The sequence below is a fragment of the Vanacampus margaritifer genome, chromosome 18 (genome assembly GCF_051991255.1).
Source record: "Vanacampus margaritifer isolate UIUO_Vmar chromosome 18, RoL_Vmar_1.0, whole genome shotgun sequence".
NCBI classification, from domain to species: domain Eukaryota; kingdom Metazoa; phylum Chordata; class Actinopteri; order Syngnathiformes; family Syngnathidae; genus Vanacampus; species Vanacampus margaritifer.
The window spans coordinates 8,292,091-8,311,130 of NC_135449.1; the positions used below are offsets into that span (position 1 = coordinate 8,292,091).

Genomic DNA, 19,040 nt, shown 5'->3' on the forward strand with positions numbered 1-19,040 from the left:
ATGACCAAAGCTGCTATTGGTTGTTCCCTGATCCCTTAAGCACTGTGATGTCATTTTTAGTCGACAGCAGAGGACGGTATCATATCAAAATGGCCGCCCTTTGAGATGAATAAAAGTGGGTGGATTTTGAAAGAAAATTTTTTGACTTTTAAACAATTTTTTGGGACCATAAATGTAGGAGACACCTGTGTTATTTGTAAGAATAAAAAGCTGTATGGTTTTTTTTAAGGTGTTTTTTTTTAAGGTGTTTTTTTTTTTTTTGCAGTGTTAGGGCCAGAAAAAAAAAAAGTTGGCAAGATTCTCACTTTATTCTCAGAATTCTGACTTTAAAATCAGAATCCTCACTTTATTCTCAGAATTCTAACTTTAAAGTGAGTATTCTGACTTTATTCTAAGAATTCTGACTTTTTGACCCCCCCCCCCCCCCCACACACACACACACACACACACACACACACACACAATTCATAGCTCTACATCACAAAGTGAGAATTATGACTATGACTCACTTTAAAGTTTATTCTCAGAATTCTGACTTTAAAAAGAATTCTGACTTTAAGAAGAATTCTGAATTCTGACTTTAATCACAGAATTCTCACTTTAAAGTCAGAATTCTGAGAATAAACTGAGAATCTTGGCCCAAATTCTTCTTCCCTCTTCACTGGCCCTAATCCTCTTCCGTACATAACTAAAACATTTAAGCTATTTTACCCACATGTACACATGTTTTTTGTTCTGGCTGCTGACTCATATATGGAAACAATTTTGTAAAAAGTAAGTTAATTAATTTACAAAAAATACATCAATACCATGATGTAGTTTATTGGGGAATTTGGAGACCCCATTGGAGGACCCAAATATAAATTAAATAAAAATAAAAACAGCTTCCAGCCGCCTTCTTGTGCAGACAGCAGTATGAATCCCCCCCCCCCCCCCCCCCCCAAAAAAAATGATGTTTTCGTGAACATGCTCTTCCTCCTCCTCCAAGCACTCAATTCTCCCAGTCTGGTGGAACGACAGCTTAATGACATGTGGAAATATCGCGGCGCATCATTGCGGGCGGGGTCAACACCGGGACAGGGCGTTTAAGGTTTGTGGGGGGAGTTGCGGGAGTAATTGTGATCTCCTAAGCTGTGGAGATGGAGGAGATATCTCCCGGGTCATGCAGCCTCAGCCACAAGGATGGGAGGCAATCTTTGGAGCTGATTGCGTCGAATCCTCGTCCAAAGGCGGGTTAGGATCTAAAACTCAAACAGTTTCCATGTGGGCCCGAGAGCCGACGTGCTCATGGGAACGAGAAATATTATCAAGTGGGAAAGAGGAAAACGCCGCGACAAATATACAAACAAGCGCAAAGGCACCAGGATGTCTGCGCTGGCGGCCGCGACGCCTTCGGGGTTTGTTGTTTCGAGAGGCGCTCTACACGCCTTCCACATCGAGATCAAGACTCTTATTTTTGAGATTATGCTTATTAATCGGCAGTGGTACTAATTCGTTCCGTGACCAAGCTCACAACTAATTATGGTAAGATGATGACCATAGCGGCCTTGTTAAACGTCAGCGGCAATCCAAAGAACTGAGTGATCTTGAGTTGATGTAATATTTTGGACATTTTGGGGCTTGAAGAGCTAATACTGAAACTATTCGGGAAAAAAATCCACCTCAGGTTAAAAAACAAAAGTTATAAAGAAGGAATTGGACAGATCGCAAGAAAAAACATCAAAGCTGCCTTTTAGAGAATGACAGGCTACGGGCACCTCAGAGGATTCTGAATGTACGCGAAATTAGCAACATTTCTGCTTGACAGGTCACTTTTATCACCTCTTTCTGGATTTTAATCAGTTATACATTCCTATGGATTATACAAACTTGATAACATTTAGTGTATAAGTCACACTCATTCAGAAATAAGTCATGCTTCAATGTAGCAGCCGTGGCTAATGTTAGCTTGTTTACAGCGCACGTAAAATCTTGCTAGCAGTTTTAAAACTGTAAACTCTCCCTTGAAGTACATTTCAGTCGTTACTTTTTTACTTTTGGAGTTGAATCAATTGAATCAAGTGTTTGTTCAGAAATAAGTCATGCTTCAATGTAGCTGCTAATGTTAGCTTGTTTACAGCGCACGTGAAATCTTGCTAGCAGTTTTAAAACTGTAAACTCCCCCTTGAAGTACATTTCAGTCTTTACTTTTTTACTTTTGGAGTTGAATCAATTGAATCAAGTGTTTGTACTTTCACTTAAGTACAGAGTGCGAATACTTTTACCGCCTCTATTAATGCTCCAGTCCAAACACGAGCTAATTGCGGTTGTCATCAGTTTCCAAAATGTCTTCACGTGCCAGAGGCGTCGTGAAGCATTAGGCCGAGCAGGGTGACGGCGGGGCTGGTTCGCCAGTCGCAGCCTGTCTGGCTCCGCCGTCATCGCGGTTAACACTGATGACACTGAGACGAACCGTTTGACTCATCATTTGCTCGCCATTCAGAACGGGAAGAGAGGTTTTGGTCGGGCGTCTGACGCGCGCCTGTCAAAACAAGCCAGACCGCCGCCCACACACGTGCCGCTTCCCTTTAAATATTCCATGATTGACTCAAGCTGAAACCACTGCTCAGTCCTGAATCCTAATATTTGAATGGAGACCTTTCATCTGGATTAAATGCTAACGTTTAGCCACTTAGCCTTGTGACGCAAGGCAAAAAGGGTGGGAGCACAACCAGAAATTTTCCCTGGGGAAGGCCTAACTGTCAAGACCTTTTTAGCAAAAGTTGACTTTTCGGAGGTGCGTCCTCGGATGGGCGCAGCACCTTAATGCCCAAAATCCCCTAATGAAACTTGATGACAGCGGCGTTGCGTGAGCCGGGTGGAGCAGAATTGAAGAAAAACTGTCAAAAAAATCTCCTTAGCCTCGCTTTCTTATTGAAGTAGTAATTAGAACAATGCGATTTATTCCGGAAACAAGAGGTACGCTAAACTTAAAGCAGTGGTGTCCAAACTATGGCCCGTGGGCCATTTGTGGCCCGCCATCTATTTTTAAACGGCTCGCAGCATATAGTAAAAATGACATTTGCTACTAATATATATATATATATATTTTATATATTGTAGGTTTTTTATATATTGTAGGTAGTTCATTTGCAAATTTAGAAAAGCTCTACGACGTAGAGCTTTTCTAAATTTGCAAATGAACTACCTACAATCAAAAAAGTAACATTTCCCTTTGTAACACTGGTGAATATTTATTTGTTTTTGTTTATACACGCAATAATGGTTTCTCCTCCACTTTCTGCTCCGCGTCAAAGTCCAAATTGTGAAAATTTCACATGAATGTTACCCACTGCTTTAAAAACGGTCTTCTTACAACTGATTGCTTTTGTTTTGCTTCTGAATGTTGAGATGGGATTTGGCTGTCGTTTGTGTACGGGCTGATATTTTCTGGCAGGTTACAGGGGCCACCCCACAACCTTGTAAAATCCTAAACTATTTGTCTTACATTTTCACTATTCGTTTCAGGGCTATAGTGAGTAACATTTTCTACTTTATAGTGTTTTGCAAGGCCAGCACATTTATTAGATGGCACTCCGCTCGTATCTCAAAAAGCGAGTTATGAGCCGTCTTTAGGGACTCCGCATGTGTGGTTGGATTGATCTCTTTCCGAGTCAACATCCGCTCTGTAGACGAACTGCCGAGTGACATTGTGTAAACTCGTGTCGCTACTCGTGAAGCTTATCCAGGCGCGCCACGCCGAAGCTTCAATACACTGTCGAGGTCAAACACGTCGACTGATAAGACAGTCGCACAACTGTGCTTCTCTAATCCCGCACTGAACAGATTTCACTCGAAAACGGCGCGTTTTCAACAGGTTCCGTCAGGTGAAAATTCCTGCAGAACTTCAGACTAAGCGTGTCTCCCGTTGACAGACGCTTCCTAAACTCCCGTCGTCCTCGCAGCATTTGGTGAACTCGGTTGAGCGACTGAGGCTTACTCGGCTCAGCGGAACCCCTTTGACCCATGAAGATCATCACCACAGAACATTTTTGTTACTGCACTGTTAAGTGAAAATAAAAATGTCTTGTAAATTTGACACACAACAGAGGAGAGAGTGGACAAATTTGAATGAGTAAAAAAGTTGCCAGGTCTGTAAAATGAGGCTTTAGTACCGTGACAAATGAACTGAGACGTTGCGTGCTTGTACACGGAATGCGTAAAACCACAGCGCGCTAAAAAATAGATGCTACTTTAGCTAGCAACTTTCTTGTACTTAAACATCCCTACATGTTTGAGCCGTGACAATAAATCCACTTATAGCCTCTGGTTGAACATACCCCACTGGGTCATTTTGGCCACCAGCTAGCTCGCAAGCTAACAGGCTAACAGCCAGCAGACGGGTAACGAGCTGGTTCCGTAGCTTCACGTTGGCAAATGAAGTAACAAAAGCAACCTGTTTTGTGAATTGCGGCATTCGTGGAAGATTTATTTTCGGGGTGTGGGTATAGCTAGTAGCTAGCTAGCTAGCTAGCTAACTGCACTGTAGAAATGGGCGTAGTAATAATAACTAAGTATCTCCGAAATTTGCCGGATGATGTGAAGAACTGCCAAATGCATCAACGGGTGTTGTTTTATCCATAGCCCAAAAAACATGAAAACTGAACAGTGAAAATGTTTAATGTTTAAACATTTCTTTACAATAATATGTGATCTCACTAGTCTAAACATGACATTCTGATTAATATTACATTTGTGGTAGATGAGTTAAATCCAGCCGTTTTTATCCATCTTAGGTGGCGGCCATTTTGCCACTTCCCAGTTGCTCAGGGCTCAGGCAACAACCAATCACAGCTCACCGGTTTTCTGAAGCTGAGCTGTGATTGGTTGTTACCCGAGACCTGACCTGAACGATGTCATTTTCACTCGACAAGAAGTGACAAAATGGTTGCCGTCTGATATTGATAAAAATTGCTGGATTATGCTGCTTAACTCATATTCCACTAACGCAATATTAACCAGAATACCGTATTTAGACTAGTGGGGCTGCATAGAACATATTGTCAAGAATATTTTTTTTGGGGGGGGGGGGGGGGGGTTGACTTCCTCTTTAACGCTACACTTCCACAGTTGCCACAAAGTTTTATACCGTATTAGAAACAAAGCTATGAATTCACTTTAGTTTAGAGATTTTTATTTATTGTTTGCCGTTGTCAACTCGCGATATAATAAATTAATGAAAATGAGTGAAATCAGTACAAATTTTTGCATATTTTTATGCAAGTATCTCAACTTAGGTAGAGTGTAAAAGTACTTGTCCGCCATGTCCGTCCTTCAAGCTGCTAACAAATCCTTGTACATCTTAGAAGGATTTGAGAAGAAATTCAACATTTTGGTTTGATTATCCTGAAGTGGACACACGTCTTTGATTACTGCAGTAGTTTGCAGTCTTGGCAAAAGCTTGATTGAAAAACTACTGCGGGCGGGGCGCGCGGGGGCCGAATCATCTTGACGTGGCGTAATCGCCGCCGAAGGCCGGAATGTTTGCAGTTCCAGTAAAAATGTTTTTCATCTCCGCAAAGCCTCCTGGGCAGCTCTCGGTTGCACAAGCTGTCCATGCAGAAACTCGACACATTACCGACTTTTATTAGGTTAGCTTTTGGCAGGCCGCGGGAATTGTTTTGTATAACGTTTTATGATCGATCCCGTTTCATGTGGATGTCACTTGTATTGGTGACGTGTGATCTTTTATGAGATGAATACCTCTGGCAACGCACGCATTTGGACAATTTACTATCAGTGCACGCAGATGATACACTAATAAAGAAAAATCCTCTTAGGTCTCGTCAGTGCTACGAAACCGTCTCCCACTTCAAAGGGTTATTGTCAAAACAAGAAGTATGGTAGCATAGCCTGAACATGCTGCTGCTGCTACCTTTCATGTAGAAGCGCAGGTTCAAATCCTTCCCAGACGTGCCAAAACCCTGCCAGGGGAGGTCAGAAACCGGATTAACGGAAGAATTTTGTCAGCGAGGGACGTCTGGCGTGAAAACAAATCAAGCGAGTGGCGCACACAAGAGAGCTCAAATCTCAACCAATCATCTTCAGGCTGAGGTTCCCCAAAATGTTTGAGAATTCCTTCACATGTCACAAGACCTTTCGCAAGACCTTAGGAACCCTTCTTGGGTGGAAGAAAAAGACAGAATTTGAAGGATTTAACCAACCCAGCTGAGAACGAAGCTTTTCGGCGAGGAACTGGTGCAACGGAGGCGTGATTGAAAGCCCGCCGACAGCTTTGGGACCGACTGAATCCCTCCCTCACCTCTCACTTACGTTCCCACGTCGGAACAAAGGAAGCCCTGCGAGCATTTATTGTGGTCAGTGTGTCAGTTCTATAAATATTTTCTCAACACCGAGAACGTTTTGCGGCAATACGAGGAGCGGCTTTTCCTAGCGGCGGCGGGCCTGTGGGGACGCGCGCACCTGGAGTTCCGAGCGCCTCCGATGACACTTTGTGAGGCATCGGTTGGGAGTAGATTGCGCCGCGCCGAGGTCGGGAAAGGGTCACGGGGAGTTTGCGGTGTTGTGCGCCACGTTAACGCGGGACAGATGCTTTGTCAGCGTCACCGTGCCGCGGTCTAAGGTTTCTTGGGAGAGACGAGCAAACGCACGGGCACGTCTGTTCTCTTCGGGAAAACAAGGGCTTGGGGATGACATAATGACCACCCGCTCGGGATGATGTAGTGAAATGTGATCGGGACTGCGCTCCCAGAGAACGCCAGGAGACAAACTCCCGGTTTGCACCTTGTTTGTTTGGAGGTCTTGAAACGAAACAGAAAAATGTGCAGCATCCAATAGGCTACTTTGAGATTCATTTTTCTTCTACCTTTTGTCTTTTAATTTGGGATTTTTTAAATTAATATATTTATTTATTATATTTCACGTTCTGTTTTTCATACATTTTTAGACTTTTCTGAAACCTCTCTCCTTTTTTCTTAAAAATACATTTTCAGATTTTTGGGGGGCAATTTTGTCTGCATTTTACAGTCATTTTCAGGATTTATTTTGTTTTTCAACATTTTATAGCTACTTTTCACTTTTTTCTGCCTTTTTTTTTTTGTATATTCTCAGACATTTATGACAATTTCATGGACATTTTATGGTAATTTTCTGCTTTTCCTCTTCCTTTTTTGGACATTTTATGGTCACTATTTTTTATTTATCTATTTTTTATTTATTTTTTTCATCTCCTAAAATCCAAAATTTGGAGTCTGACCATTTTTAAATATTTAATTAATCTTTTTTTTATAATCTAAATCAGTAATTCATTTAAAGAATATTTATCTTCATGGACATTTTATGGTAATTTTCTGCTTTTCCTCTTCCTTTTTTGGACATTTTATGGTCACTATTTTTTCTTTATCTATTTTTTATTTATTTTTTTTCATCTCCTAAAATCCAAAATTTGGAGTCTGACCATTTTTAAATATTTAATTAATCTTTTTTTATAATCTAAATCAGTAATTCATTTAAAGAATATTTATCTAATAAATTAAAATAAATAGGTTAAAAAAAATTAGTATTATTTTTTTATTTATTTTTTTTACTCCACAGGAGAGGGACTAAAGAGCATCATGTGGTTCCAGAGCTGGAGGTAGCACACCCCGTTACTTCAGTATGACAATTTCCGACTTAACTACGAATTTGGTAGTTTATAACTAACCTTTGGTAAAGCAAGTTTGGGCACTCATAAGTTAAGGTCCTACTACATTGTTTACACCGCTGTAAAGGTCGTTCATCATTCGTGACCACAAAGTTTCGTATGTCAGGACCGTTGCATGTCAAGAACCAACGTCAGGATCAATGACACCCTCTTTCAAGATGTGACATTTGAATAAAACAACAAGCGGACCACTTTTTAAATATATCTGCATTGGCTTTATTCATGTGCTGCACAGTATTTCGTACTATATGACAATAATGGCGATTATTATATACTACAAAACAAGTCGCATAAATAATTTAAATGTGGAAATAAAAAATAAATATGCAGTTCTTTCGTTTGTTTGGAGAAATCTGCCCCCCATCACCGTCCATTGACTCGCACCTGATCCCCTCCAGCCTGGCAAGGGCGACACTCGGTATGATATGTACAATCAATGACAAATGCTTTCCAGTTGCTCATTTTTAAAAGTCAAAAAAGCCGCAAACATCGTCAGGATGCTTTGATGGTGGGGAATGACCGGGGCGTTAGTAAAAAGGGGGGCGGGGGGGGGGGCTGGTTTAACGTCCACCTCGTCCACAGCAAAGGGTGAAGCATCTTGGTGGTGCTGTTGTATTTACAGAATGGCAGGAGGAGGATCAGTCTTCTATCAGGTCCGCTTGTGGGCTCGCTGAATTCGTAATTCCAAGGAATGTCGAGCGCGAGTCATCAGCTGAGAGCGCCACAGGGCTGTTGAGGTCCTGGGGGGGGGCCCCGGAAGGCGGAAGAGGTGAGAGGCCTCTTTTTCCGAAGCTGTCACCATCCCTCCATCTGAGCCCCCCCCCCTTGAGCTGCCAGCGTCCCGTCTAGGCAGAAGCAGATGGATTACGGCCCCTTTGGTGCACCTTGTCGGTCTGAAATGCAGCTGGGGGGGGGGGGGGTGGGGTCAAGCGATGTGTGTTTGTACAGATGGCTTCGAGGGCCCGGCGGGGAGGATGTTTGCTGCGCTTGAGATGCGTTTATATCAGGATGAGGACCCGCTGCGACGTCTCCAAGCCCGGATTTAAGGTTTGTCATGCAGAAAAGAAAACTGAGATTGGCTGAAAAACGCAAAGTCAGCCCAGCTTGTGAAGTCGCTCTGGAGTGAAATAGCTCTTGCGTGTCCTCTCCAACAGAGAGATCGGTCGGGTTGTTTGCGAGAAGACTCTGAGATTTTTAATACGAGTTGTCTGTCAACGGCGAGACGTTCTTGTTCCGGTCCTGGGACGAGCGGCCGTGCTTCTTGTTGCGGGGCAGCCGCGGGACCTCCTTAGCCTCGGACTGGTTGTGATGCGGCCGGAAGCGCTTGCACTTGCAGGAGGTGACCACGCGGATCTTATAAGTCCGAGTGTTGCCGTTGGGACAGCGCAGCTGCACCCGGCGGGTCCGCGAGTGCGCCGGGATGCAGCGGTAATCCGAGGCCCCGCCGCTGGTCCTCCACCACTTCCCGCGGCCGATGGAGTTGGGCATGAGGTGGGAGGGCAGGCACTGGCCCGAGCACAACAGCTCCTTCACCGGCTTGGCGCTACGGCAGGATCCGTCTGTGATGTAGCGGGAGGATCGCAGTTCTCGGCAGCTCAGCTCCGAGGCGCCTGGGAAGCAACGGCGGGAGATTGAGGTTACGCTCGGTCACAAGACAAACATTGGATGAATACACCGGTTAACTTGTTTTATCACTGAGTAACCGATGGTCAATCGCTCAACAGTACTTCGAAATTGCAACTAGGAATCAACACAAGCTTAGCATTACTCCCTACGTCTACTTTCTACTCCTTACACAGTATTATGTTAAAGGATGTGTTACTTGGAAAAACAAAAACAAACAGATGACAACGTAAAAAAAGCACTCTAATTCTAGTGCTAGCTAGCTAGCGAGCTAGCTAAACTGCTCATCTTTGCTCTCTCTATCAGTTGCTTGTTTGGCCCTCTCGTTGCATTAGACGTGAGAAACACTGGCTATTATTTATTTTTTCAAGTTCTCCCTGGTAAACAGCCCTCAATGAGTTGCTTTTTTCAAAACTTCCTAGAGCATACCAGTCGTGCCCCAGACTGACAAAGATCTATGAAATTGTCTTCCCTCTCCTCTCTTAGGCATTTTGAATTTCTGATATCTGTAGAATCAGTTTCTGTTGTTGTTTGCTTTTCCTGATTTTATTGTTGTTTTCTCATTGTCACTCAGAGGTGGCAAATCCAGGTCCAGAAAGTAAAAACCCTGCCACGGTTTGGCTTTAGCGCAAGGTGCTAGAAGCTAGCTCCCACGGTGCTCGTTTACCTGCTAGGGAGCTAGCTAGCTAGCTAGCACCTGGGGCTAAAGCCAAACTATGGCTACTTCTTGAAGGACTTCAGGCTTAAAGACATTTCATGGGTAGATTTAAACCGATTTTTTTTTCTATAAAAATGATAAAGTAGAGAATACACTTGAAACAAATACAGAGGGAGGATAGAATGCGGGGTTGCTCACGAAGGAAAATTTAGTGTTAGTACACCGTCTTTGGTCCCTCATAAGCAGCTGTTACCGTTCAAGCAGTGTAGTTCCCTACGAGAATCAGTGGCCTGGACTCAACTTTGTTACAGTTGGCTTGCGTATTTTTGAAGTTGAGAGGATTAGCTCAGAGCCTCAGCCTTTTCTAATTTGACGTTGCTACTGACTAAATCGGTGTTTCCCGAGGCTCATTTACATGAGGAAAATCTCACAGCACACTAACAAACAATGTCAGAAGAAGTGTAACAGTATATACTGTAATAACAATGGATATAAAGTAGGAAATCCTTATTTGGTTTCTTGCAGCACACCGGATTAAATTTTTAAGTTTTGTTATTCGACATGGCAAAATGAGCGGTCTTTGCCAATTTTACTCCATTTAGCCATGACCGTAATGAGAACAAGCTGTACCAAAAATGAATGAAAATTCTTCTAATTGGGAGTGGATTGTGCATAATTGTTAATGTTCAAAATACCCGTCCCTAATTGCAAAATTAGGTCAGAAAATAACACAGCCTTTTGTTTTTCTCGATTAAAAACCAAGCATATTTAGTCAAGTTGGACGTTTTGGAGATGAGTGTTTGTTAATTTAATTTCATCGGCGGTCCCCGGTGCCTAAGGCCTCCGGGCGCAGACGTCCAGCTGGCAGCCATCAGCTGATGCGGGGGAGCCAGCAAAGCGCTCCATCAAATCTAATGGAGCGCTGAGCTACAAGGGGGAGGCCTGGCACACGCAGCCGTGCTGGCCCTCGCTAACGTGCTAACTGAAGGCTAAACGGCTGTTCGCTTGCGGCACCCAACCAAGAACACGACATCTTAAATTTCGACTACATCTTTCTAATGGACGCATGCAAAGGCTATTGTGTTGTTTTTTTGTGTTGTTTCTTTTTGTTGGCGGCGCGTTAAAAGGGCCGAACAAACAACGGGCGAGGGATCAGCTTTCCTGTGGGTCCGCTTCTCAAAAAGGGACCAACAAAAGGATTCATGAGAAGCGACTTCCGTTTTTATTCTCCCGGAGAAAACCCGATCCTGATGTTTTTCTGTGGCCGCAATACACGACGACGGCTCGCACGATCACGCCAAGGTTGGCTCGGCTTGTAGCTCTAATTTAGTAGCCAATCCGGGACAAGCGGTGGGGGGTTGCCATGGCCGAACCCCCCCCCCCCCCCCCCCTGCTGAGACCCCACAGAGGACACAATGCATCATAGGTGGCCAAAGTAAAATCACAGAGCTGTCATTTGTATATATAAGTTTTGATAACTTGGCAAAATAGAAAAATACTTCTCTTCAAACAATAAAAATCACATTACATGTCGCATGTGGAGCTAGCTAGAGTTAGCTTGACTTTTGTTTTTAAAACTAGGGCTGTAACAATACACCAGTTTTTCAAGTCATATCTCCATTTCACCTGGATAAATTACAGTATAACAATTATATTTAGAACAATGTATTGGTCATATTATATTTGAAAAACAATATCACATTTATATTGTTCCAGACCTCATTTAAATAAATTTCATCATGGTGTATTTGAAAATGCATTAACGTGTTTGTGACTTGGTGATTTTTTTTTTTTTTTTATTTATTTATTTATTTTCGCTCACATACTGCTGACCTAAATGAGCTTGGAGGGTCCACAATTTCCTGATTATTAGTCGTACTTGTAATGTTTCTCGCTCTAGTACTAGCACTAGCAATAGCATTAGCGGTAGCCAGTTTCGCTAACTCTGGTCAGATGACTGTCATCGTAAAAAGTAGTCACATAGCAAGAACACACTTTTGGAGGCATGCTGAAGAATTTTGTCTTCAAAAGCTAGGCTTTTTTTAAAAAAATTATTAAAATTATTATTATTATTATACTGGATTCCGGTCCGTAGCACTGTGAGCTAAAATGGCTGCAGCCTTCATCTAAACGTGATCCCATAGCTTTACAAAACTGAAAAAAATAATTTGTTTTGGGGTTGTTTTTTTACATTAGATGTCATCCGTAAAGGTTGAAAAAAAACAAAAAACGATAAATTTTTAACAAAATTAGGATTAGCCGTTTTCAAATGTAGAAAGTAACTAAACTACAAGTAGTTGTCAAAAACCTTAAAACCTTACTTAAAACGGTAATGAAGTATTTGGAAAGCAGACAGGCGAAAGGAAAACCTCAATTCTGACGCAAATCGAACCCCCTTGGCGTTCATTTTCCTTCTCGGGCCACAGGTGGGAATCATTCTCAAAAGGCAGCGTTGCGTTAAAGAAGCAATTTCCAAAGTCCCCTCATGGATATTCGCAGCCAGGGGAAGGCCGTGTTTTCTATTAGGGCCGACATGTTGCTGCAATCAGAGGCTTGAGTCCCTAAGCAGCGCTTGACTAATAGTGTCAAGTGAGACGGGCAATAAACTGATGAACAAATGAGGGGGTTCCGATTGTCTCTGTCCAGGGTCCAGAGAAGACACACCGCAGGAATGCGTGTGTGGAAATTGGATTCCGACATGATCTAATGAAAACCAATTGAAAAACAAAGACAGACGAGTACCAAAAAAAATCCACCGAGATTCAACCTTAAGTGTTTTAAGCGCAAGGAACTATTATTGGTAACTTTAAACACAAAAAGCATCAACAAATATAGTCTTTAAAAAATTATGTTGTGTTGCACTGAAACGGCTTTTTATAGTTAAAATCTTGCAATGATTTATTTTATTTTTTTTAAACAATTTTCTGTTTTGAAAAGTTCAAATTTCTGAGTATTTAAATTTGATTTTAAAAGGAAATATTTAGAAAACATTCAGATGGATTTCAGGTCTTTTCTGCTTTTAACTTTGGACTTTCCATTAATCAAGTATTTCAAATAAATGTAAAATATGCAAATCGTGACAAGCTCAATCAGTTTTGTGTGCTTGATTCCCCTTCTAACCAGACAAATTAAAAATGCTGAACTGAATATTTCAAACACTGCAAAAACTATGCTTTAAAAAATATATATACTGACATTCATAATATATTACTCAATATAAGCAAAATGATCTTCCAATAGAACAGGGAAATTAGATTTTGAAAAAAAAAAACCGCAGATGTCTTAAAACTGGTGCATCCATACTACGGCACATGCATAGAAATCTGGCATTTCTTGTCCTAATACAAACCTGCTCACAAAAAAAAATAAAACCTCAATAATCTTATAATACCTTAATCATATTAAAGCGGATAAAAATGCTTGAAGCAAGTGAACTCAAAATATTTTTAGCAAAGAACAAACCTTGATTTGTAATATTTCACCTTGGTTCGATTCGAGTGTTAGCAGTGCACTTCTATTCAAAACGAGCAAATGATGACAAACACACGTTTTTTTTTTAAATATAGGACAACAAAGAGGACACTTACTGTAGGACACCGAGTTGCTTGTCCGTCCACCTGTTTTGGCTCTGTTGTTGTTGTTATGATTCATGGTGTTGTTATTGCCGCCGCCGCCGCCGTTGTGCGTGTAGTCCGGCATGAACTCCGTGCCGTCGTTGCCCACCTGCCTCCAAGCCTTGGCGGCGGCTCCGGACGCGCAGCAGCATCCGCGGAGCAGCAGGAGGCTGAGGAGCAGCGGGGGAGCGGCGTGCATGCTGCAGCCAGGAGGACGACGGCGAAGTGGGGCGAGTGGGGGGGAGGAGACGGAGGAGGAGGTGGTGGTGGTGGTGGTGGTGGTGCTTGGTGGGTGGGTGGGCTTCTTGTGGAAGGCTGAGAGACTCCTCACGCCTTATAAAGACTCTGGCGGGAGGCTGCCAATTAGGCGGTGACGTAAGGGAGAGGGAGGGGCCCCGAGCTGGGGCCTCGGACTTCATGATGTTGTGTTTTTTTTTTTCCTTTTGGTGGGCCACACTGTTGCGTCACCGCAACTGCTCTTCGGGTCTTATTTTGACACGTGAACAGGAAACAACGCATGTACTTGAACCCTTTTAAACATTTTTTTGGCCTGACTGACCTAAATTTACAACATTAAAAGTACACGATCTGCGAAAAGTGCTTCGAATTCAATTGGCAAGAAACCACCGCGCCCGAGAAAAACAACCAATCAGAGGCAGAAGGCATGACTGACACTGTCACTCTTCAAACAGATAACATTTTGTGTTATAGTAACAGTCCATTCTAAATTAGTCAAGGTGGGCTAACGGCAACCTCTTTACAGTTGCTAAGGCTAGCTTAGCAATGCTAGCGCTGCTATTTCGTTGAAGTCAAATAAGCACTTGTATTAACCACGACGACACACTTTCATACTCTCATGCAGTTATGAATGGCCATTTTTGAGAATTGCGTTCATAAACGATAATGAGGGGGCGCGGCTTTAGTCTGATACTCGCTGAGAGTGAAGTGAAGCTACTTTTAAATCTTGCTAACAGTTTTAAACCCGCTCTTCCTTAAATGTGATATTGTATTTATTTATTCCTCACAGTCATGTGACATGACATGAAAATGGACAGTAAAAGGGACAACACACTGGTGGATAAGGACTGCTTTTGTCTAAATGAAGCTCCACAACTCACTTCAAATTGTTTCCTTGAGGACTAAAATGCCACCAGATGGCACAGAAGCAATACTGATATTGAATAGTTTTTTCAGTTGATAGCAGGATTGGTTAACTCTTTGACTGCCAGACGATTTCAGAAAAGGGATGCCGTGGGTGCCAGCCGATTTAAGCATTTTGACTGATCTTTCAAGGTCCATAGAAAATTATGTGTTTGGACTATGGAAACACACATACTACCAAATTAAAGATTGAACTCTCATCTTTCATCAGAAAAAAAAAGTTTGTTTCTACCTTATTCCGTTTTTCAGTAATCAACAATAGAAAATGGTTAGTTTCACCTCTGTTTTGAAACAAACGTCTTTTAACGTCTTTGGCACTCCTCCATAGGATTTTACTAAACGTTATTTAACGTTTTTGGCAGTCAAATAGATAAAAAAAAATCAGCTAACAGCCAAATTTGCCAATGCCAAACAGCAAATTTTTTGTCAACATTTAATTTTATATTATGTCAATCTAACCTGTCCAGGGTGTTTGTGGCTGATGTAACTTACGATATTGGCGCAATTTCCAGTCAGATTTAAAATTTGCCGTCCGCCTGCAGTCTCCATGTCAGCCTTTTTCTGGCTTCTGATTGGCTGGTCAAAGCAAAACTTGTTCCATCTGCACACATGAATACAATTTCATAATTAGCATCTCGGTATTTTATTCACATTGTTCATCTTTTTGTCACATGAATATCGATTCCGAACTGCCTCAGATGATCACACGGCACAGTTGTGTGCCATTATGTTGCATTTTTGTATTGTAACGATTTCTAAAATTGTGATGTCTGTGGTGGTATTAAGAGGTGGACTGAGCCCCCTCATTGAAAAGTGAAACCGCAGTACTAAATGCAAAGCCCGCCGCTGTTTATGGATCTGCTTCAAATTAGACATTGTTGACTAAGAGGCTCTTGGCATCCTCGGCATGTCAGCGCTTTTGACGAGCGTTGACAGATGGAGGCTCCTCGGAGGAGAGGGAAGCGTTCCAAATTAAGATCCCCGTCCACATTTTCCCCACAGACTCGGTTTAACATCAGGTTGACATTTCGACCTCTTCGCGTTCACCCCAGGAGACGCGATTGGTCCCTCTTGTCTGGGCTTTTTTTTTTTTTTTCTCGCCGCTCCTGCCGCTCTTTGATTTGTCACATATAAAAATCATGGATGACAGCCAGAAAAACTGAGCCTGCGCAGGTCCACTTCGGCGCCGTATGAGCTCAGCATTCTAACCGCTGCCCTTTCTTTGGTCTTAATGACTTTTTTTTTTCAATTCATTATTTGGCTCTTTATCACCTTCAATATGAGTGTAAAACAAAGTGAATAATCATTGGATTAAGAGTCTGACGCATGAGCGCGTTGACTGAGGAAACACTGCCTCCTAGAGGTTGAAGGAGCGAGTGCAATTTCCAAGCATAAAGCAGACAAAAGGTTGCAAATAGTGCATGTAGTGAAGTAATGATGATTCTGTTGTATGATTGGCAACTAGTGGATACAAACATTAATCGCACCTTTTTTTGTGTAAAAGCATTTAATTTATCTGCCTGTCATTATACGATGCTGGAATAGATAGATTAATCAATATAGATATTTGTAGTAAATAAATAATTTTCTGGCCAATTAGTGAAGCTGGATCATTTCCTGATGATCTCTCACGGCACATTCGGAATTATTTAGACAACCCCCCCCCAAAAAAAATATACATATACAGTGCTGAACTTTATAAATAAATATGTACCTTATAAATATGCATACATACATACAGTAATAATATAATTATAGAAAGTAAAGAATTTAATAGTTTGTGCATCAAAATGTTATGGGCATTGGCAAGATAATATAATACATACACATACTACACGTAGATTTGATGCGGAAGAATCACAAATAAGCTGCAAAAAAAGTGATTTTTGCAGAGGATAAAGAATATATGCCTGTGAGCATCGTTATATTCTCTGTCTCCATCTGTTACAGTTCAAATATAAGTTGCTTCAAGGTCTATGAATTACTGACATCAATGATAATTCCATCTAAGGTGTTTTGCATTGTGTTAGCATTAAGCTAGCAAACCTATGAACGACCAAGTTCATGCGGTTCTGTTAAATACACAATGTGCTAATCTTTGCTGCACTCAAACTGCAATGCAGGACAAAAAAAATATTTAAAAAAAATTAACCAGCTAAGTGACGGCTACGAACGTAATAAAAAAAAAATGGGGGGGAAAATACCGGGTTAGCACCAAATTTGAACTTCCCATGTTTTTTACTGGTTCCATATGATTTGCTTTTAGATTCTATTATGTTACATTGTTTTAATGAATTGCCATTCATTCAACTGTGGTGGTTCTAAATGTGCTCTATTAAAAAATTTGGATAGGCGGCAAGCTTATATTTGATGAATCGGCTTGTATTTATTTACATGCCCGCAGTTTGCGTTTGTGTTTTGTACAGCCTGACTAGATGCTTCCCATGTGTCATTTAAGAGCGAGGAGACGCTGCGTTATGTTGTGTGAAGTAGTGCCAAGCAGCGACGCCGCAATTCCGATTACCATCTTTGCGACGGGCGTCAGTCACGATCTCCATTTGGATCTTTATGGTTTCCTTCACGGAGACCCCCCCCCCCCTGAGGGGGCCTGCTGCGCGTTTTGTTTTTTTAATCAGCGTCGCAGTAAAATAACAATCAGATGCTCGCCACATTGGAAGAAAGCCTCCAGCGTTGCAGCTGATGGCAGACTTTCATTTAAATTGAGAAGAAGGGCTGCTAGAGGTTCATAAACCAAGTGTTGAAAAGCTGCTCGCGGCGCTCGCTGTTTTTGTTACAAATTGGGAGGGTCGAAAGGAAGCTCATGAGAATTGCTATCTTTGTCAAGGCGCATTTGTAGACAAACTAAAAGAATGAAGAGACGACTCTTAATTTTGCGGGAACGGTTTGGGAAAGACCTTTTTTTTCCCGTAAGGTCGATAAAGCCAGACGCACGCCGAGCACGGTAACCCAAAAAAGCAATTGAACTTTTCGTGTTGGGTTCTGCGATTTGTTTTTGAGATGCTGACTGCCGCCAACTAGTTTGACTGTGACGACATTTCCTGATAAGAATTTGTTGTTGTTGTTCGTTATAGTCTGTAAGTTTGCTTTTTTTTTTTTTTTTTTAACAAAAATTAGCCAATTTTATTTATTCATTCGTCATACCAAATTACATTTTTTTAGGGGGTTTGTGCAAATCAAATCAGAAGATGTCTCAAATTGACCCAAATAGTAGGCCATTCCATTTTGGGCCCAAATTGGGTTATTTTTAACTCAACTCCGAAAACAGTTGGTTCAGAAGTAAACCAATGTGGGTCAATAATGGACAAATCCACTAATTTGTCCAAAGTATTCTCTTGATTGTTTCTTTCTTTCTTTCTTTTTTTGTGCAAAAATTAGCCAATTTTATTTATTTATTCGTACAAAAAAATGTATTGGGTTGTTTCATACAAAATTACATTTTTTTTTAGGGGGTTTGTGCAAATCAAATCAGAAGATGTCTCAAATTGACCCAAATAGTAGGCCATTCCATTTTGGGCCCGAATTGGGTTATTTTTTTAAACCAACTCTGAAAACAGTTGGGTCAGAAGTAAACCAATGTGGGTCAATAATGGACAAATCCACTAATTTGTCCAAAGTATTCTCTTGATTGTTTCTTTCTTTTTTTGTGCAAAAAATAGCCAATTTTATTTATTTATTCGTACAAAAATATGTATTGGGTTGTTTCATACCAAATTGCAATTTTTTTAGGGGGTTTGTGCAAAGCAACTCAAAAGAATGACCCAAGTCGTGGACTCACCCCCCCCCCTTTTTTTTTTAATTCCCAAATTTTATTTTTATTTTTGTACCTAACTCTGAAAATAGTTGGGTCAGAAATTACCCAATTTCGGTCAATATTGGACTGATCCACTACTTGGGTCAATTTGTTCAAAGTATTCTCCCGAGATGGGAAGTTTGTCAAAAAGCAACTCAGAAATTGGTAAAAAAAAAAAAAAGACCCGAGTAGCGGATCAGTCCATTTTTGACCCAACTGTTTTAGAAACTAATAAAAACAGTGAACTGTATGTATGTCAGTACCATCATGACCCAAGGAGCACCTGTAATTCTTCACAAACTATCCCTGACCCGCCCGAAATCAATCTGTCACACATTTTTGGGTCCAGACCCACCAGATGAGAATCACTATATTAGGGAATTCACCGATTTACATTTCCGACACAATACCAAAACCCCGAAAGTATTAAATGGTGTCAAAGTAGCCCAACTACTCGAATGTAATATCAAT

At 41.5% G+C, this 19,040-nt stretch overlaps 2 protein-coding genes across 4 annotated transcripts in view; both read right to left on the reverse strand.

Moving 5' to 3' along the window:
• Positions 1–19,040, reverse strand: part of dusp3a (dual specificity phosphatase 3a) — a 39,752-nt gene that overhangs the window by 3,499 nt on the left and 17,213 nt on the right. Inside the window, exons 4-5 of one of the 3 annotated variants that reach the window (XR_013289270.1) lie at positions 15,251–15,359; positions 14,004–14,083 (exon numbers count right to left, since the gene is read on the reverse strand). Coding sequence is in view for 1 of the 3 variants with exons in the window: in XM_077551391.1 (XP_077407517.1) it covers positions 15,339–15,359 (21 nt within the window). In the remaining 2 variants the exon portion in view is untranslated. Of the gene's footprint in view, positions 1–14,003; positions 14,084–15,230; positions 15,360–19,040 lie in introns of those variants that run through there. The other 2 variants (XR_013289269.1, XM_077551391.1) reach the window with 2 other exon arrangements.
• sost (sclerostin) lies at positions 7,901–13,906 on the reverse strand. Its single transcript, XM_077551392.1, has 2 exons — positions 13,571–13,906; positions 7,901–9,312 (listed from the first exon to the last, which is right to left on the reverse strand). The coding sequence occupies exons 1-2, from the start codon at positions 13,794–13,796 to the stop codon at positions 8,897–8,899; spliced, it is 642 nt and encodes a 213-aa protein (XP_077407518.1). The 5' UTR covers positions 13,797–13,906; the 3' UTR covers positions 7,901–8,896.